This window comes from Meleagris gallopavo, chromosome 10, assembly GCF_000146605.3.
Source record: "Meleagris gallopavo isolate NT-WF06-2002-E0010 breed Aviagen turkey brand Nicholas breeding stock chromosome 10, Turkey_5.1, whole genome shotgun sequence".
In the NCBI taxonomy this organism is placed as follows: Eukaryota; Metazoa; Chordata; class Aves; order Galliformes; family Phasianidae; genus Meleagris; species Meleagris gallopavo.
The window spans coordinates 18,884,526-18,906,041 of record NC_015020.2 but is presented as its reverse complement, the minus strand read 5'-3'; the positions used below and the strand labels follow the sequence as shown (position 1 = coordinate 18,906,041).

The 21,516-nt window shown below is 52.7% G+C and overlaps 2 protein-coding genes across 3 annotated transcripts in view; both read right to left on the bottom strand.

Annotated features, from left to right (window-relative positions):
- The window catches only part of LEPR (leptin receptor), a gene marked incomplete at its 5' end in the record, with an annotated part of 40,749 nt that extends 23,036 nt beyond the window's left edge, over window positions 1–17,713 (bottom strand). Inside the window, 2 exon segments of the mRNA NM_001303208.1 lie at window positions 16,612–16,623; window positions 17,703–17,713.
- Window positions 7–21,516, bottom strand: part of LOC104912416 (cAMP-specific 3',5'-cyclic phosphodiesterase 4B-like) — an 81,141-nt gene continuing 59,631 nt past the window's right edge. For both annotated transcript variants that reach the window (XM_031554895.1, XM_010716031.3), the window contains 3 exons: window positions 1,366–1,560; window positions 193–229; window positions 7–102 (listed from right to left, as the gene is read on the bottom strand). In XM_031554895.1, coding sequence (XP_031410755.1) covers window positions 28–102; window positions 193–229; window positions 1,366–1,560 — 307 coding nt within the window. In that variant the 3' untranslated portion in view covers window positions 7–27. The remainder of the gene's footprint in view (window positions 103–192; window positions 230–1,365; window positions 1,561–21,516) is intronic.

Sequence of the window (21,516 nt, the reverse complement as noted above, 5' to 3'; positions counted from 1 at the left end):
CGCCGCCCGCTCCCTTTGGCTCCCCGCTTACTTGTTGGCCGTCCCGTGCAAATTGGTGAGCAGCGTGAAGTTGTTCCTCACGCTCCGCAGGCTGGCCAGCACCTGGAGCGAGCAGAAGGGATTTGTGAGCGCTTCTCAAGGCAAACCTTTCCAAGCCAGCGCCGTGCAAGAGGCAGCGAGCTTCCAACTCACCTGTGCGAAAGGTGTGACGATCAGGTCATCTCCGTGCCTGGGGGGGGAATGGAGAACGTGGCTGTAAGTCAGCGTGGCCGGGTGGGAGGACAGCACGCCCATCACTACACGGGTGATGCCCTGCCTGGCCATGGCTGGGGCAGTGTGTGGGGATGGCTGGGAACTGCTGGCACAGCGCAGGGACAGCCAGGAAACTCAGTGCGCTCGTACTGCGGTGGAAAAACCCATCGTGGCCTGGGTAAAGGTCAGCTCTGAGTTTCCTGGCTTTTGTGTCACCGTGCTTCACATTATCCAAACACTGGATGTTTTCATCGTGGAAGATTTGAGCAGATTTGAGCAGAAGATCAGAGGGAAGGACAGCATCACCAGCACCTGGGAGGGATTTCTTGGCAATGCTGCACAAATTACTCACACAAGAAGCCTGGGTTCAGAGCGCTGGGGCAGGAGGGATGCTCTGCTCCCCCTGTGGGAATTCGCCACACCTCCCATTGAGATTCAGGTTTCTGTTTCATGGAAAAAACTGGTAGGGCTTCTACAGCAGCTATGCTTTTTTTGTTTAAGAGCATTTTTAATAGCGTTATGGTCACTTTAAACTCTAAACTGTGCCTTTTAAAATAAAGGGCTGCAAATCCAGGGCGCTCATGGAAGCTTTGTGCTCCATTTGAGGGGTAGGGATCCTCTCAAATCAACCTCTCTGCTGTATTTTTCACTCTGTTCTAATGAATGACCCACGATGGGAAACAGGATGGAAAAGTGCAACAGGGGTAGGTGTGCTACCTACTTGAGAACAGAGGGGATGTTAACCAGGCACTGAGAGCATGCAGGGAAAAGCAAGCACGGAGGGCACCGTGGGCACGTAGTGCTGCAGCACTGTGCTGAGTACAGCCCAGCTCTGCCCACTGCTTGCACCCCAGGCACCAGCTCCCAGTGGCACTGGGGTCCTCTTGTATTTCACCCCCTGGCTTTGAAAGCTCTTCTACCAGATTATGGAGTAAAAATGAGTGTCTGCAGGATGGGATGGGGATGAGGAAGTCGTGGCTGGACAGACCACAGCAGCACCTGTCTGTTGGGCTGGGAGATGCGTGTAGTGCCCACTGACACCTCTTTCTGAGGATTACAGGGAGACATGCAGAGCCCTCAGCCTCTGCTACTGTGAGCTGAGTTTGTGCTTACTGTTCGCTTGGGAGAGAGGAGTTCCTGGACATGGTCTTTGGCGACAGGTCGTAGTCGCTGTCTGAGCGGTAGAGGAAGGACTCCCGGCGCTGGCTGTGCCCGGGGAAGGTGGTGTGCAGCACCAACCCTGAGGAGGAGCCGGCCTGTGGGTCCAGCGGGCTGCGGCCAGGGGAAGGGCCATTTTCCACATCGAAGCTGCAAACAAAGCACAGACTGCGTCACACACGCCTGCCAACGGGCAGCTTTCAGTGCACAGAACCACAGAATCATTCATGTCAGAAAAACCCTCCAAGATCCCCAAGCCCACCCCCAGTGCCCACTGCCCACGTCCCTCAGTGCCACAACCCCTTGGATCTGGAACACTTCCAGGGATGGTGACCTCCCCACCTCTCCGGGCAGCCGTGCAGTGCTGACTGCTCTTTGGAGAAGAGACTTCTCCCAGTATCCAGACTGATCTTCTCCTGGCACAGCTCTCTCAAGTGCTGTGCATTGTGCCAAACCTCACCCACATCCTTGCAAATGCCATGGGGACAGAAGGCACTGTGCCACGGAGCCATACACACTGAGCACATGGAGCCATACACACCGAGCACACTGGCAGTGCCACGCTGTCCTCCTCCTCTTTTGGAGAAAGGTTTTGGAAAGGTTTGTGAGGAGTGGGCATCCAACCACGTTTCACATCTCAGCCATCCCGAGAAGTCAGCTGAGTGAACATCAAACAGCTGTGCTGTAAAACGGAGGTTTGGAAAAGAGAACCCAGGCTGTCTGTCACCGTTTCCATTCTACACCCACTTCCTTATGGTTTCTCAGCTTGGCTGCTGCTTGTGGCTGAGGTCATCCTGGGCACTCCGGCAGGTGACACCCCTCAGAAAGCAGCAACAGACAGACCTGTTGTTCTCTGCTCTGCTGCTCAGCCACACCAAGCACCTTTTGCATTACCAAGTGATACTTAAGGAGCAAGTGATCAGATATCGGTACCATACGCTGCATGTGGCTGGTTGCAACTTGGTTATGCATTGATCCCTCTGTGCTCAAGGGGCAGGAAGGTGTTTCTGATGGCTCCAGAACTGACTTACTGGGGAGGAAAAGGCAAAGATGGAGTCCCCAGCACCTGTCCAGTCCTCACAGCCACAGATGCTCCCTTGCCAATTGGTCCTGCACACGGTTCTTCCAGAATTAGGAAGCACGTGCATTTAAATAAAGCAATTAAAAACACTGATTTCCAGTGCAGACATGGATTCCTTCCCTGGAATCCAAAGGCAGGGCACTGGTGTGCTACAGTGTGTGTGGAGGGCAATCCCTGCACGCACCGTGCTGCTCTGTAGCACCCACTCACCCAACTGCTCAGAGCTTGAACCCGGTAAGAGCTCCATTACATTCCTTTCCTCCTTGCTATCTGCTCTTCTACCAACAACAGCCTGAGTACACTTTATTTCCAGCCACAAGAAGAAACTCAGCTCTGTAACTGCCGTATCTACAACCACAGGCTGATAATTAATGCATCACTATTGAGAGAATTAACTCTGATGACGCAGATATTCCAGACTTCTCCAGCAGGACTCGGGGAAAGCAGCCCCTCTCCTCCTCCCGCTGCAGTTCTTGAGAAGCAGAGCAAAGGGGATGCGGGGCAGAGCAGGGCAGCAGGTGGCAGGAGTTAGCTGCAGCTCGCTGCTGTGCACCCGAGGGGCACCTGCAAAAGATTTCGTTGCAGTGCAGATGAATGGAGGGAACGGATAACAACGTGCCAGGAGGAAATCACGCTTAGCACAGCCTGGCTTCATGCATTCATCTGGAAAACAAACGAAACGACTGACAGCGACCCTGGCTGCCCACGTTCTGCAGTCTGACAGCAAAGATGAGCCTGAGTCGCCTGGCAGTCGGATGAGGTGATGGTAATGGTCTTTACCAACCCTCGTGGTTCCATGAGTAGTCAGTGCAAACCAGATCCAGCGTACAAAACATACAGACCATGGGGCTTCAGCCCGCTGAAGCAGGCAGGGCGCTGTGGTTTGCCCAAGGAGGCTGTGGATGCCCCATCCCTGCAGGCATTCAAGGCCAGGCTGGATGTGGCTCTGTGCAGCCTGGGCTGCTGGTTGGCGACCTGCACACAGCAGGGGGTTGGAACTGATGAGCACTGTGGGCCTCTGCAACCCAGGCCATTCTGTGATTCTGCGATTTTATGATTCTTGTCCACATTTGGCATTTCCATGTTTCCACTCTTCCACGCACAACACGAGGGCTGTGGCTGCAGCAGCACACAGCGGTGCTCCTGGTGGTGTTTGGGCACACTCTGCTAATCACAAAGACCCTCTCATGATCTGCACCGCCCCGTTCCCCACAGAGCCATTCAGCCACATTCTAAAAAGCACTGGCAATGAGAAAGATGCACTTTGTTACATCGAAATCCGCACGAGCACAACTGCTTCTCACTGCCATCTCATTTTCTGCACCTGTTTCCCATTATCACAGCAGCTTGCCGGTTTCTCTAACAAATCCTTCATGCAGAAAGGACTTGAAACCAGTGGTGCTTCATAGCCCAGGCCTGCAGGCTGTGCAGGCACTGAGCGGTGCATCCTGCAGAGCTGCCCCATGGCGTGCCAGCACCGCAGCCCCTGCTGGGCTGCAACAGCCACTGAGAAGCACACGAGGAGGCAGGAAGGAGCCTGGGCTTTCTTCTAGCACAGAGCCTCCAACAGCCCTAATCCTTTTCGTGTTCAGTGCAGATAAGTTGCTTGACGTTATCCTGTAACAAGTTAATGCCATGTGGTTGGTAAAGTCCCCCGGAGAAGAAATCCTGAATTTCAAAACGCAGTTGTTATTCCTCCAAATGCACACATCCCTGGCTGCTTTATCTTTGCTGCTGTTAATCCCTGCAGAACACAAGGCAGAGTCCCACACAGCAGGTACACCCCTGCCTCCACTGCCACAGCTTGGAAACACAGGGGGGTGTGCACACAGTGGGTGTACACAGCAGGTGTGTGTGTGTGTGTGTGAACCATGTGTGTGTGCACCGTGTGTGTGTGTGTGCACCATGTGTGTGCACCACATGTGTGTGTGTGTGTGCACCATGTATGTGTGTGTGTGTGCACCGTGTGTGTGCACCACATGTGTGTGTGTGTGCACCACATGTGTGTGTGTGTGCGCACCACATGTGTGTGTGTGTTGTGTGCACCATGTGTGTGTGCACGTGTGTGTATGTGTGTGCACCATGTGTGTGTGCACCACGTGTGTGCGTGTGTGTGTGCACCACGTGTGTGTGTGTTGTGCACACCATGTGTGTGTGCACGTGTATGTGTGTGCACCATGTGTGTGTGCACCACGTGTGTGCGTGTGTGTGTGCACCATGTGTGTGTGTGTGTTGTGCACACCATGTGTGTGTGCATCACGTGTGTGTGTGTGTACACCATGTGTGTGTGCACCACGTGTGTGCGTGTGTGTGTGCACCACGTGTGTGTGTGTGTTGTGCACACCATGTGTGTGTGCATCACGTGTGTGTGTGTGTACACCATGTGTGTGTGCACCACGTGTGTGTGTGTGTGCACCGTGTGTGTGCACCACATGTGTGTGTGTGCACATGTGTGTGTGTGTGTGTTGTGTGCACCATGTGTGTGTGCACCACGTGTGTGTGTGTGTGCACCATGTGTGTGTGCACCACGTGTGTATGTGTGTGTGCACCGTGTGTGTGCACCATGTGTGTGTGCACCGTGTGTGTGCACCATGTGTGTGTGCACCACGTGTGTGTGTGTGTGTGTGCACCACGTATGTGTGCACCACAGCTGTGTGCACGGCTGCTGCCTGCACAGGAAGCAACGTCACTCCTGAAGGGCTTTTCTCTTTCTTCCCAAAAGCACCCCGGCATTAAGAGATGCACCCAGCCTTTTCACTTGGCTCATAAAATAACTATTTGACCTGATTTTTTGATTTATTTCTATAATTGGTGCCGGCGTTCCTGCCAGCAAAAAGACAATAAAATGTTCTAAAATGGTATTCAGATCATTAAATCCTTTGGATGCTCAGCCCTCCCAAATATAATTAATCTGGTTGGTTACATTTCAGCAAGATTTCACTTGCTTCACATCTTCCAATCACATGCACTCCTGTTCTCTTCCAGCAACAGCAAAAGACTGTGCACAGCTAATGGCCACATCCACCACTGAGCTCCTCTCTGCATCGGGGGAGTTTCAGACCAGATGGAAAACCTGTTTTACCACGAGGGTGCTCAAAGACCAAAACAGGCTTCCTAGGGAGGTGGGTGATGCCCCTGCTGGTGTTCAAGGGGCTTTGGATGACACTGTCAATAATATACTTAAACTTCTGGTTAGCCCAGAAGTGGTCAGGCAGTTGGGACTCGATGACCTTTGAAGAGAGTCCCTTCCAATAGAGCTACCTCATTCCACTCCCTTCCATTCCACTCCATTCTCTTCCACTCCACTCTACTCCATTCCACTCCCTTCCATTCCACTCAGTTCCATTTCATTCCATTCCATTCCATTCCCTTCCACTCCATTTCTACTCCTCTCCATTCCGCTCCATATGCATGCTGTGGGCTGATCCCTGCTTCCATGTGTGCTCCATGGGATGAAGCCCAAAGAAGTGAGGGATGGTGCCAGTGCAGCACGCTGAGCACCTGCAAGCATCGCAGCCCTGCCACAGCCACCCTGCTTTGAGTGGTTTCACCAGCTACAATAAATCCCTTGGCATGATCAAACACACAGGCTTCCCCTCGGCCTGTGGCTTTAGCATGCACTGCTCCTTCCTCAGGATGCTTGAAAAGGGGGAAAAGAGGCCAACTGAAGGGTAGAAAAGGGAAATCTGCGCTTGAAGTCACACACTCCAGCAAGGACATGGTTAGTGGGCAAGGTCGAGATGGGTTGAGGGTTGGACTTGGTGATCATGGAGATCTTCTCCAACCTGAATGACTCCGTGGTTCTGTGATTCCGGATGGGAAGCTGGATCACCAGCAGAGCCAACCACAACCCCACGCTGCCTCCAGCTGCACCCGCTCAGACCCACACAGCCCCCTGGCACGGGGCTGTTCTGCTGTGAAAGCAATAGCATGCTGCTGGCACCCCAAATATCGCTTTCTCTGGACATGCAGATCTTCCCCAGACTTGCTGCAGGGCTCATTTTGATCTTAATTAGCGATCCCTTTGAAGCCCTGCCTCGTGCTGACAATTACTTGCTGGAGACACTATTCCAGAGTCACATCACAACGCTGCGCTGCTCGAAACCGACATGGGAGCACAGAGGAAAAGAAAACAGGTCCTGCATGCTGGGGATACTGAATGCAGCTATAGGGCATCAAGGGCAGTAATGGCAAACGGTGCGGCAACACAGCCATCAATACTGGGGGATTAGGAAAAAAATAGTGCTTGCTATCTCCAATTGTCATCTAATAATGCAGGAGGTGAAGTTTTCAGTGTGAATAAGCATAAAAGTGTAGGCATGGCACAAAACCACTGTATCTGACTGTGCTTCAGGCTCAAGTCATCTTCATAAATGCTTCATTCTTCAGCTAACAGAATTTAGGCATCCTGAGAATTTACTGCATTCAGGAGGGGTTGTACTGAGCTAATGGAGGACACGTTGGTGGAAGCAATCGAGGTCAAGTAATGGGCCATCTAGAAAGAAACCGAGAAACTGTGTGCAAAACCAGAAGATAGTCAGCACAGATGAGTTACTGCAATGGAGAAAAAGAACAGTTTGGCTTCACTGATGGAACACAGAGAGAAAACATCTAGAATGAGTGCTGAAGTCTGGGCAAGAAAGGGAGGCAGGCAATGCAGGCAGCAGACAGGCAGTGCAAGCAAGCAGCTGGCAGGCGGGCAATGCAGGCAGGCAATGCAAGTAATGCAGGCAGGCAGCATTCCCCATGCAGCAGCAGAACATCTGCACGTGCCAGACTGCTGTTGGCTGTGCATTTTAAACGGCAGTGAGGGGCTGAAATGAGCAGCCCGCAGGAACGCCAGCCGGGCACCTGCCCATCCCTGCCCGTCTGTGAAACTCTGCCCCTCGCCTATTGCTTCTGGTGAACTCCAGCAGAAATGGGGTTTGTTTCTCCTCCTGAGCAAGGAACCTGCCAGCACTGAGCCTTCCTCTGAGCGTGTTTATGCGCCCGGAGCTGGACGGTGGCCAGGAAAGCAATCAGTCACGGGGCGAGCAGCCGTCTGCCAGCCCCAGGGAGCGTCTGGGAAAGACGAAGATCACAGGCAGCGGGTGGGAGGAAGTCGTGGGCATCCCCTCAGAGCGGCCAGCCAGAGCAAATGGCAGCAGCGGTATTAATAACCCGGCGTCAGCACGCGGAGCATCTGACCGGGAACATCAGATAGCAGGCAGATATGGAGGGCCTGGTGGCAAGTCATGTGAAGGGCGAGCGAGATAGCAGGGCGCTGGGAGACGCTGCAGGGAACAAACGGACGTGTCAGGCCCTTCTGTTCCTAGCAGAGCCACCTCTGGACACGCCGTGGTTTTCATCTCCTGCTACTTTAAATGGTCAAGGGAGGCTGCCCAGCGTGCACAGCCACAGGGATGGAGCAGAAAGCAGCGCGTGTCACGCTGAGACCTTCTGCACGGCACCTGACGTCAGAGCAGGGATTTATTGCTGGCATTTGCAGGAACACAGCCTGCTCGTCGTGGCTTCAACACCTTCCAGAGCACGCTCAGGCTGTCAGCCTGCTGTTGTAAGAAATACCGAGATGCTGCAAGAACGGTTCTCCACGGCTTCATCTAAGTGCCAACTTCCCGTGCTGCTAACCAGCTGCACACTGACACCACTGCAATGCCGCTTACCTTTATGCTCACACCAGCAGCAGTGTGAGCAAAGCCAGAATGACTCTTCTCCCTTCACTTCAATTCAAGAAAGCAGTTAATAAAGCGCAGCGGCTTGTCGCAGAGGTAACGTGCAGGCAGTGCCCCTTCCCAGGCTCTCCAAGCACCACCCAAAGGCTTCTCTGAGCACTGGAACCCCCCCAGCACAGAGGCTGCTCAAGGGCAGCATTCGGGCCCGGAGGAGCTGCCCTCACTCATCACAAGAGCCTCAAATTCAGCCTAAGACAGGGGAATCACTCAGCACAAGTAAGAGCTCCTTTTAAACCACTGATTAAATACATATTCACAAGACAGAGTACAATGGCTTTGATGGAACCCTTGCAACCTATTATATAAATCCTCATTCATGCCCATGAGAGCTTTCCCTTTTCTTTTTTAATAACAGAGGAGACCACGTGAAGGCGGTTACGTGGCTCAGAGATGTGGGGTGCTGTGCTCACCCCGCACCATGCAGGGCTCCTGCTGGGGGGTTGGATGGCTGCACAGCTGCTCCCCGTGGCACGGATTTGCTTACAGGGCACTGCCAGGCTACCTTAGCAGGGAGGTTTGCTGTTCAGCACACGACTTACCCTACCCTGTGCTGTTACACCAACGTCAACCTGACTGAAGGTAAAGCTTTTGTTACAGCTTCGGCAGTTTTCTGTGGTTCCTCCTGAGAACAGATATTTTTTTTTTTGGTCAGAATCGACACCATAACACCTTCAGTCTGAACTGAATGTATAATATGGCATCAGCCATCAGCCGGGCTCGTTAGCAGGGCTTGCTCTGCCAGCTGGGACACCTGCAGGAGGTGGAGATCTGCACAGCACAGTTGTGAAAGCACTACGCAGTGTCACTGCAGCAAAGCAAAAGGGGTCAGCGTGTTCTCCCAGACCCACTCCAAACAACTTGCCATCTTTACAGATGAAAAAGCAGCAGGCAGCCTTTTGTGATGGCAGCAAAACTAGGACGTTCGATACACACCCACTTCTGAACATCCCTCGCAGCTGCCTCTCCATTCAGCTCATATTCCTTCCCTAGGCTTTCAAGGATGCCTTTCCACGCATCCACGCATCCACAGACACAGCATCTCCTTTCTTTCAGTGTCCTGGTCCTGCCTGGGGACCCAGCCCACCGCAGCCACAGAGCGGTTGGGTCAGGAGGGACCTCAGAGCCCAGCCGGCTCCAATCCCAAGTGATCCCCGAACGTCCCCCTCAGCAGCAGCCTGAGCCCAGTTTCCAAACAGGACTGTTCAAGGAAGAAGCGACTCAGCTGAGCTGAGCTCACACTGCTTCCGATGGTGTCAAAAAAACTCATGGAACAAAAAAAAAGAAAAGTCCTCAACACCTGAGTGCCCACCCAGGAGCACTAACATCTAACATCAAGCCAAAGTTGGTGGCAACCAAGCAGACATCACTGAGTTTTCAGCATCCCATGACTGTGAGCGCCACATCTAGCTGTAAAATCCCAAACCCAAAAAACCAAGGCCTTTAAAAAATGCTTGCTGCTAAAAGGTGTCCAAAGAGACATCCCCTACTTGCAGTCATCAGAAGCTGTTTTGACAGGACAGATTTCTCCTCCCCAGTACCGCCGACACACTGCGTTGTCAGGATGGCATCCAGACACACTCCCTGCTCACACTGGGCTGGTGTGAGCACACACCGAGTGCTGCCCACACCGAAGGTCCACTCCTCCTCCTCCCAGTGCCACCCAGCCGCAGCGGCAGGGACAGGAGCGGCTCCCACAGCTGGGCACGGGGCTGGGACATGGAGGAACGGCACCTGTCTTACTGCCATCCACCGGAACGGTGCCCCCGACAGACCCACATCACCACTGCCTTTGTACCTCCAGGTTACATCTCCTCCCGAATCAGCTGCTAAAGCATCCTTAGATGTCCATTCTTACGTCAAGGAAGGAAGATAAATCAGACAGAAAAGTCAAAATGCAGCACAGAATAAAGACTGCAATAAAATGATGTATGGCTAGCGTAAAAATCATGGACTGACGTAAGGAATGGAACAGCGACATTTGATTTAGAGCTTTCCAGAGCCCTGCTTACTTGCCTTTCCTGTAACTTTTGAAATGCTGTGCTGAGTTCACACTGCAGTTCCGAGGAACAGATTATAAACAGAAGGATAGAACTTACTTTCTCCTTTTAAAGAGAGATGAGATTGGAGAAATTCCTTCTCTCTGGCTTTGCAGCTAAACCCGGGCTCAGCCCCAGGGCAGCACTTCAGCACAGAGGGCTGAGCCACCCCTCCCCACTTTCTGGGCAGGTTCCCGCTGGCCCCCACGCTGCAGGCTCTGCTCACTGTGGGAAGCGGCAGCAGAGCAGCTCCTGGCTCGGGGCAGTCGAGGAACCCAGCAGCAGCTCGGTGCTACAATGATTCTACCCCACATCTTTGTTTATAAACGGACTGACCCGGGGAATCACGTGCTACACTGTTTTGCAGAGAAGTTTGTACAGTGACATCCAGAAAGCTGTCTGATTAACCGATAAGGGAAAACAATACGTAAGCCAAGCAGGATTTCATCTCTTCGTTCTTGCATTAAGTCATCCCGAGGTCTTAATTTTCAAACACAGAAGCGTTCTGAGAATGTTTTGTAATTACAAACCAATCAGAAAAACCATCCAGGAGGAATAATTACATAATTTCCAGCTGAACTCGGAGCTGAGCAGAACTCGCAGCCCAGAGAGCAGCAATAAATAGCTCCTGGTATCATCGCTGCTGCTGCGGCCGATGACTCACCGCTGTCACTGGGATCCCATCCCAGAATAGTCACGCTGCTTTGTGCGCTGCATGCAGAATTAGCCACCAGGGACTCACTATTAAACGAAACAGATTCGGGGTTTCAGGGTTCGTGTGGTCAGATCATAAAAAAGAAAGCTGTCCAAATCTCCCCTCCGCCAGGAGAAGTGGCACCTGCACACCCAGCACAGCCTGTGGGCAGCAGCCTGCACCACGCGCCGCAGCTCCCACCTGCTGCCTGCAGGCACATACTGACGCTTCCAGCAAGACGTGAGCACAGCATCTGATGCAGCTCATGGAGAAGACAGGGGTCACCTGCTTATGGCAGGCATGAGAGCTACAGCTGAACCAAAACCAACCGTGTGCCAGCTTGGTGGAGCCCGAGTCGGGTGTGAGACAAGCGGGCGGAGAAGCTGAAATGTTTTGCTACTGCAGGAGGCTGAGAGCCTCAAGAAACCCACCGCAAACAGCAATGGTTTGCTCTACAAATACATGCGTGCTGGTATACAGCACAGGGTGGGGTTGTGCTTCTGTGCTGCACCTCAGCAGGGCTGTTTGGGATTCCTGGCAAGCAGCAGCAGGCCTGAGAGCTGTGCAGGTCTGTGGGGATGCCCCACGGGGCTGAAACTCCGCAGGGACCCCCTGACCCCATCCTCCCCTTTGCGCCACACACGTCTTCGACCGCAGACACTTCCCTCATCTCACAAAGCTCTTAATGGAAAGAACATCAGGACCACGGGAGTTTACTTCTTAGCTGAAATTCTCCCTCTCCTCCTGCACTGGAAAATGAACAATGCTTACAAGTGACATCACTTTTTCACATTTTTTCCACGTCAAATTCACTGCCTATTCCCACAAAGTGTTCTCAGCTCTGTCCGAACAGCACAGGGAAGCAGTTAGCAGCCTACCACCATCCCTCAGCCTCCTGCAGAAGCTCTCTGCCCCAGCTGCCCCTCTGTGCCCACACCCCTGGCTCCCCCCAGCTCTGACACAGCAGTGAGGAGATGCCACCACCCGGCTCCATTCACCAGCCCTTGACCTCACTGTGTGCTGCTGCTCTTTAGCTCCGAGACGTTCTCAGCTCAGCCCAGCCAGTGCCACACTGCTTTCTGTTGGCATTCCCTCCCTGGCTCCTTCACAGCACCATGGGTGCCTCCAGAGTCCTTGCGTCCCTCCGCCGTGCGATCCCAACGTTGTTTATCTCCTGCTTCTCTCTCTCCTTGCTGGCTTGGCAACACTTCTCACTTTAGCAGCATCTCTTCATTTAATTAGCTGGCTGCTTGTTTCGTTTTCCAGATCATTAACAAAAAGGTTAAATAAAACCATATGCAGCACGGCAACGAGACACCAACCGAAAACCTTCCCAGCGGATGACAACTGAGATATCTGCGATGAGCTTTGAAATTTTTGTCTCATTTTTTTTGGCTTTCCCTTCAGTGGAGGGATATGCCAAACCAACCAAGCAGAAATGCTGCCCTTTGCTCGTGGTTGTGATGGTGGAGCAGGGAGCACTGGGGCTCGTGCGGGTGGCACAGGTAGGCATGGGAAGTGGGAAACGTCCTCCTGATTGGCTTTTCAGGCTGACACATCTTAATCATTTTCAGTAAAAGTGCTGTATTTGCACTTTTTTCCCCCTGCTTTTTCTACACCCCAGCCCACAAAGTGCTTTGCTTAAATCGCAGAATCACTGAGGTGAGAAAAGACTTCCCCAAGTGCAGCCCCAACACACCCACACCGTGCCCACCGGCCACGTGTCATCAAACACTGCATTTGCTCACTCTGCCAGTTTATCTTACCAACCCACCACATCTACCCACAGCCCATAACGCCCCAGTATAACAGATCCAGGCCCTGGGATTCACGCTGGGGCACCAACCCAACCTACCACCTTCCTGCGGGGAAGCCCAGGTGTGCTGCAGGCCGGCATGTCCTCCAGCTTTTGGGAGAGCAACATTCCTAGAGAAAACTTCCAGGAAGACCGAGGGAAGATGGTATTTTTTCCCTGCTGACCGGCCAGTGTGGGGGCACAGCATGCAGCACTTCATTCACTGCACTGTGCTGAGGAGCTGCAAGCAGCAGCAGCTCTCTGGACAGCCCAGGGGCAGCTGCTGAGGGCCTCCCACACCTGCAGCACGGCACGAGCTTTGTGCCAGCCGGTCAGGCAAACACGGAATCAGAAAGCAAAGGGAAACGCATCGCCTTCCAGCACAGAGCCCTTGTGATGTTCCAGAGCTCCAGCAACCAGCGCAGCATCAGCTGTTTGCTGTCACACCAGCGTGGGCACGGCAGGAGCATGCACTGCTGCCCCTGTGAAGCTCTGGGTGCTGTCTCTACCCTTTTAGCAGGCTTGGGAATGCAGATTCTGGTTTCCAGGCGTTATTGGATTTTCTGCATAAACTTCTTTTTGCACAAGTTGATAACAGGGATAACCATTTCTCATAGCTACAGGCGCTCCGAAGGGAAGTGCTGGGCCCTTCTCTGTTATGGTGAACAGCACCATGGAAAAGAGCAGGCTTGGAATCTGCACTGGCTGGCAAGGATTTGTAATTAACGGTCATGCTAATTATCCCTCTGCTAGTAAAAGGCATCGCCTCCTGTTGCATTCGCATCGCGCTGCTCTTTGGCATCTCTGTAGTCTGTCCAGTTTATCCCAAGTGGTTCCTCCTGCTTATTAAATCTGCACTTTTACTGAACTAAATACCAACTACCTAAGGGATATGGAAATGGAAAGGCCACAGCGTGATGGGAGAGAATGCAGCCCTGTCCTCATGGCCCATGCTGACCAAGGGCACAGCAGGGGCTTCTCAGAAATGCCATTCCTGTACCACAAAGCTCCTGCTCGTGTCTTTACAATCCCCCCACTACAGTGCTCTGCTTCCCTTAAAGCACTCGCTCTTAGGCACAAAAATGAAAAAAGAAATGCTTAAAATGAGATGAGAAGCGAATGAAGAGAAGGATCCCAAAAGCTCAGCAGAAAACCAGCAGCCCAACCTATCGGTGCCTTCCTGCCCTCATTTGGTTCCAGTTGTGTCCTGCAGACACCGCCCCGGTCTGACAGCCTGTACCATACTGGTGTGACAGCCCACACCACACTGGTGTGACACCACTGTGCAGAACAGGAGCACAGCATGGCACTCAGCAGCCCGTCAAGCTGTGATGACATCCAGGACAGCAGCACCTGTTATCCTTATCCTAGCACTTACCCTACACAAAGCTGTAATAATCACTATCAATCTAACAGTGGGACATGAAAGCAAGCTCAAGAAAGAACCAAGGTGGGACAGCATACAATCCAGTCCCAGCACTCCAACAGCCCCAGTGCTCCTTCTGGAGGTGGCTCTGTTGTTGCACACAATGTGAGGAAGCTTTTTTGGCCTAAGTTCCAGCCTCCCGTTGCAAGGCTCAGCCTGCTGCCCCAAAACCATCACAGGATCATTAAGGTTGGAAGAGACCTCTAGGATGACCACGTCCAACCACCAACCCACTGCCACCATGCCCACTGAGCACATCACACCGCCACGCACAGCAGGGCACACGTGGGCCACCAACCTTCAGCTGGCATCTCCATGGGAGGAGGGGGAAGATTCAGCAGAGCCCTGGGAGGCAGAGCAGCCACAGTGCCCAGAGGCCAACCTGCCCCTAAACACTGCAACATGGAGCTGGAGAGATGGGAACAGGGACTTTGTACTTGTTATGGGTACGTACATGGACGTATGCACGTGGGAGCTCGGCTCAAAGGAGCATCCCACCAAAAGAAAGACAGATTGTTTCATTTGGAGCCTGGGGAACATGGTCAGCAGCAATGGAGATGGCTCCAGGATGCCCAGCAGCCCCACAGAACCCCTCCCCCAGGCTTTCTAACAGCAAAGGCACGCGCTTGTCTCTCCTTGCATCGCTCAGAGCCAATTAAATCACAATTATCTCATTGTTAAAGATCACGCTTCAGCCAGGCATTGTCTTCACTGACGACACATTCTAACAATGCGTTCTTTATGCTTCCTACAGCCATTTGTGAGCCTAAGAAAAATATTTGACTTTCTCTTTCTAAACTGTGCCTACAGATTTCTGATCTGCTTTTCGCAAACACACTCTGTGCACAGAACTCGACTGTTGGTTGAGGATCCCACCTTTCCACTGGAGGCCAGGGAGCTCACACACCAAGACAAAAAAAATGCCATACCTATGGGCATCCTACAGGAGAAGAGGTCTCCCCATTAGTGGACAGGACAAACCCAGGCTGCACCAAGGGCTCTGAGCCCACCCAGCCCCTTGCATCTCACTGAGATGGGCAGACAGGGGCAGCCATGAGCAAGGGGCAGCTGAGTCGTGCCATAAGCACCAGCTGAGGGCAACACCAAGATCATACAATCACAGAATCATTTGGGTTGGAAACACCTTCCAGGATTCCCAATCCACCCCCAGCCCACTCCGCCATGCCCACGTCCCTCAGTGCCACATCCCCATGGCTCTGAACACCCCCAGGGACGGTGACCCACCACCCTTGTGCAGCTGTGCAGTGCTGAGCACTCTGGAGACTTCTCCTAACACCCAACCTGACCCTCCTCTGCAGCAACCTGAGGCCACCACCTCTTGTCCTAAACGCATGAGCTGAGCCCCACACGGTATGGACCCCAGGCTGCCCAAGCTGTCCTCTAGCAGCATCTGTAGTGTCCTCCCAGAAGAAACTGGAGCAGGCCAAATGAAAGGAGATGTTGAACATTTCCAATGTGAGCATTTCCAGTGCTACTATGTTTTTCATGACCTCCCTGCAACACAGAGAAGTTGCTCCCTCCCTTGCATGCCCACCTGTCAGCAAATGCCTACTGGGTTTGAAGGTGCTGTTCAGGACTCAGAGCCTTGCTACTTTTATTAACACACCCAAGTAATGAGCTGTAGCTTCATCGAAGCGCCTGAAGCAGAGGGGACAGCAGCTGAACTCATTATCAGCAACGATACAAATAGTGAGAATTTATCCTACGTAAGAACAGAACATGTTTTTAATGCGGATTGAAAATATCATCTCCGAATCTCCAGTATATTGAATTCTCCACGTGCCCTATATTGTCACAGGGTGATACAGATTACCTGCACTGTAAGGACACACGGATCACAGCACTGCCAGCTTCACACCTCACCTCCAAAACCAGACCCTTGGCTACAAAAGCAAAGTGTGCTGGGGAACAGAATGCAGGACGAAGTGCAGCCCTGGGAGCACAGCCCCAGGCCCCCCATGCCCATCACCACCAAATCAGGTTGCAAAAGGAGGTTGTGGATGCCGCAACCCTGCAGGCATTCAAGGCCAGGCTGGATGTGGCTCTGGGCAGCCTGGGCTGCTGGTTGGCGACCTGCACATAGCAGGGGGTTGGAACTGGATGATCATCGTGGTCCTTTTCAACCCGGGACATTCTGTGATTCTAAGAAATTGGGTGTCAGCACCGAGAGAGCCAAAGGAATCACTCTGAGCGCCGCAGAGCCGTACAACTCAGGGAGGTGTGTGTGCAGCCAACGCCTCCGCTCAGCACACACAGAACTGCACAATTCTGAACGCACAGCTGCACGCTCCCAAATGCAGAGCTGCGCACTTCTGAGCCCTCCTGCCCACCAGAGCTGCCTGACCCAGGCAGGACAGAACAGGTAACACTCACCAAATCCACGAGTGACGGCGACTACGTGCAATATTAACATTCAACATCTTCCACGCTGGCGTTTCTCTTCTTGTCGCCTGAGCGCGCTCAGCGCATTCTGTGCTCACCCCCAGCTCCCCTCGTGCTGAACTTGTATCAGCTGCACGCAGATACCTCCACGAGTTTTTATTCTTTCTGATTACATGTCAACTCCCATTTCAGGGTGGATGTCACTTCGTACACGAATACAAACGACTTGGCAATCAGACCGTGAGGGTGCCGCGGAACAGCCTCTCCAGACTCCCATAGTTCTTCGTCTCTATCAGAAGAAAAAAGATCTATTTCTGGCAGAACCCAAACTGCAGCTTCCTGCTCTCATTTGTATCATCCCTTCCAGTGACACTGACACAGAGGGAAAAAAAAAAGCAGCAGCGGGTGTTCTCCGAACTCCAGAGACATCCCCGCGTTCCTGTTTATCCTCCCCAGGTCACACTCATCGCTCACTCAGACGCCGCTGAGCCCAAGTTTCCGACGCTCCCACCTCCCGTGACAAGCCGCAGGGATCGCTCCTCTGTGACAAAGGCCTGGCTTAGCAATGGCAACAAAGGGTGAGCCCCGAGGACGGCTCGCAGTGCCCCAGCAGCGCCTGGCTGGCCCTTGGCACCGGCAGCGGCACGCTCTGCTTCGCTCCGTCACTCGGGGACGCGTCTGTGCTCAGAGCGGAGCCCCGCTCCCTGCATCTGCTTCTAGGAAAATGCTCCAAGCAGGTACGCCTGCAGCCGCAGCCGCATCCAGAGGCTTTGAGCAAGAGCAGATTTTTGAGTCTCTGCGTAAAATGGAATTTTACAGGATTGACATTGAAGCTCCGCTGCTGAGCATCCGGCTCGCGGGGCTGGGCGCTGCTGGGGATGTGAGCGGTGACGGCCCTGGTGTGAGCGGTGCTGGGCACAGAGGGGACACGGGGGGGCAGGGGAGGGCTGGGGAATGCCAGGTAGCTGGGGAAGGTGCTCTGCCAAGCGGGTGGCACGCTGCCTGCAGGGCGAGCAGCACCAAGGGATGCACAGCACATCCTCCCACCGGGCTCCCCTAACAGGAGCCTTCCCTCTGACATCCCAAAGGAAGGGTCCTTGCCATGAGCGGCAATGGGTGCAGCACAGCTTGCAGCCACGGTGTCCAAAGTGGTGGGTCACAACCCCCTGTGTGTTGTGAGCCTATTCTATGCTTCATGCATCACAAGCACACTGATCACCTCACACGTTGAAAGCGCTGCAGAGGTTCGATGAAACAACCACCGCCGTGGGGCAGGCTGAAATCTAATTTACCATTAAATAAGAGAAATGCAGCCCACTTAATGAGCTGAACCCAAGCTGGGGCTGTTCCCAGCGCTCACGTCAGCGCCGTGGGGCTTTGGGGCCCAACAGCTCCCTTATAAATAACACACAGTAACGCCTCTGGTGAGATTTCAGATCCTGCCAGACTCCAGCCCACCACGCTGGCCTGCAGCACGACTCCCACTACTTCTGGAATAAAGACAAGATGAATTCACTGCTCATTTGGTGGCAGAAGTTCCCATGTGCTCTTTTTCTATCCCACCACACTGAGCTGCTGCATCTTCTATCCCTGCTCCCATTTTTATGGCATCTCACGTCACATTCCCAGCCCTTCCCCTCCTTGAGCATCCCCGATGTGATGTGGATGATACCACTGTGCTCCTGGAACGCTTATCATGCTGGCCTACAGCACTCCAGGTCCTCCAGCACATTCTACCTTCATCCTCCCAGTCAATAGCAGATTGCTGCAAAGCTTCAGGAATGCTCTCAGTGCCCAGGAAGCACCAGTGCAGAGCCCGAAAGAAATCACCTGGTATTTTCGACGCCTGGAGACAAAGCAGAAGTGCAGCACATTTGTGTGCACGTCCCATGGCACCTCCTCCCAGATTAAAGGCCACGTACCCTTCAAGAACACATTGGGGATTTCACCCCAGAGAAATAAATAAGACACTAAACACACCGAGAGGAAAATTTTGCCTTCCTCCTCGTGGTTACCAGTGGAACAATCAAGGCAATATGCAAAGATCCCAGCTTGTAATCTGAAAGCCTGAGAATCAGTTGGACAGATGGAGGTAGAGATGAGCACACAGATGGAAGGACAGATGGATGGATGGACAGACAGACATATGGAGGGACATACAGATGGATGGACAGATGTAGAGATGGACATATGGATGGATGGATGGATGGATGGATGGATGGACGGACACGTGGATGGACAGATGGGCAAATGGATGGATGGATGGGCAGACGGACAGAAGAACACTGAGATGGATGGCTGGACATGTATGGGGCAGGGGATGTAACTCTCAGAATCCAGCTTCCCACCCAGTGCAGCTCCCTGGGACTCCTGGAGCTGTTTGGCAGAGCAGCATCGACCCTTCCACGAATGTTTACAGAGTTCTGCTCAGCACACGCACCTACTGGGGCTGACTTGCAGAGTACAAAGCTATCTATTGATTTGCAAGTGATGCAATTGCCTGCACACGCAGCCAAGTGCTCGGCCACGCAGAGGCCTTCCATTCATTGCCTTTTTTCTGGCCACATTGATTCACGATGATGACATTCTGTTTTGCAACTCTAATTTCCTTCTTGCTGTGAAGCAGGCAACCAGCGCACTACTTTACCACTGCCTTAACTACCTGCGTCCTCTGGCTAAGGCTGAAAAATACACTTAAGCAATGCAATAATAAAACACGGAATCATAGATTCATAAAGATCAGAACAGACCTCTAAAACCACCAAACCCACCCCCACGCCCACTAACCACATCCCTCGGTGCCACATTTCCTGAACACAGAAGCTGGAAAATGAGCTCACTGAGAGCCGATCCTTCCTGCAGCTTCGCAGCGAGCCATTCTGAGATGTTTTCAGTAGGAAACAACATAAGGAATTGACAACAGCAGCAGGGCCGTGAGCACAGCACTGCCAGCTTTGCAGCCGTCTGTGGGAGGTCCGGGCACCAAGCAGCTCCCAGGCAGGTCCTGGCAGGACAACCTCCTCGGAGCACACATCTTTGGTAACAGCACACCAGGACCTTAAGGCTATGGGCACGCTGTGTGTAGCAGAAGTACACACACTGGACAGGTTTCCAACAGGCTCATATTTTGATCTACTATTTTATTGTACCTTTAGGGGGCTTTAATTTCATGTTCCGGTTTGGCTACTTCCAAACTCTAAAGCTTTCTGAAACCAATTTGTGGAAGAGATGCTGCAGGGGACGCGCGTTCCCATGGCAGGAGGCGAAGGGACTGAACCAGAACCAATAATCATTTATCTGATTGAAACAGAAACCACCACAAATTTTTCGAAATGAGCTTAACGCCTAATGTGAGCTGTATTAGCTCTCAATGCTCCAGTTCTTTTGAGATAGGCTTGCTGCATTGCCTCAGTTGGTAAGAAAGCATTGATGGTTGTTTTCTAGATGAAATTCAACAAAGAGGTGGAGAAAAAGTTCTCTAATTGTTTGCAGACTGTAATATTGTCACTTGTAAACACATTGGCACTAGGAGGTGAGTTAGACTGAGCAGTTGGACAGCAATGTGTCAGACATCATAGAACCACAGAACCGTGAAGGCTGGAGAGACTCTCTAAGACCCCCAGCCCACACCAACCCTCTCCACTGACCGCATCCCTCGGTGCCACGTCTCCAGGGTCCTTGCTTGGAACAGGTTGCCCAAGGAGGCTGTGGATGCCCCATCCCTGCAGGCATTCAAGGCCAGGCTGGATGTGGCTCTGGGCAGCCTGGGCTGCTGGTTGGCGACCTGCACACAGCAGGGGGTTGGAACTGATGAGCACTGTGGGCCTTTTCGACCCAGGCCATTCTATGGTTCTATGACCTCAGCTCATTGCACCCAGGGTCAGGCAGCCCCAGCACAGTGCTTGGCTGGCTGCTGTGTGCCTCACCTGCTGCACAGAGGTAGGTGTGAAGAACGTAATTGCCTCTTTAACGTAGGTCATAATATTATGACTTCTTACCCTCAACGTGTTCTTTTTGTCTCTTTTTGTCTGCAGCCCTTTAAGCTGTAGTTTTCAAGAGCATTAGCTCTCCTAGCTGCTTGAGTGCAGGAGGGGTATTTTTACCTAACAGCAGACTGTGTTAAAACAAGCAGACGCCAATTTGGGAGTGCAGTACTTAAGGAGCTATTTCCTGACAGCAGACAAGGGAACGCAGCACTTTCCTCCAGCACTCAGATTGCTCCTTTCTGCTCCCCTTCCACACTGTGAGCTCCCGTCACGCTCTCACTTTCCTTGGAGTACAAATCCATCTGCATGAAAATGCTTTAAAATATTTTCTATTTTCACTTGAGTTCATGACAGGGGAAAAAAATGCCTAGCAGAGCGTGGTATCACCAGTGAAATCACAGAACCGCAGAGCCATTCAGGATGGAAAAGCCCTCTCAGCTCCCCCAGCCCACCCCGTGCCCACTGCCCACGTCCCTCAGTGCCACATCCCCACGGCTCTGAAACCACCCCCCCAGGGGACTCGGCCTCGGACCCCCCCCACCCCTGGGGCAGCTGTGCGGTGCTGACTGTTCTTTGGAGCAGAGATGTCCCCCAGCACCCAGCCTGCCCCTGCACTGCATAGCGTGAGGCCGTCACCTCTCATCTCACGGCTGTTCCCTGGGAGCAAAAGCTGACCCCCCCAGCCCCAACCTCCTGCCAGTATTCCAGTTCTGTATGCTGAAATCCCTACCTTTGTACAGTCACTCCGAAGAAGACAATACGATATTTTGAACTTCAAACAGCAGCGAATCTTCAGTTTCTCCGACCCCTTCCGAGTTGGTTTCCAGACGTTATCAATGTTATGATTTGGTGAATAACTTATCTCCTCAGATTACTGAAAGTTCCCTTTCAGTGATACATCTTCTTAACAAAGAAGTATCTCATATTGACAGTGGCAGGTTTTTCATATTGAA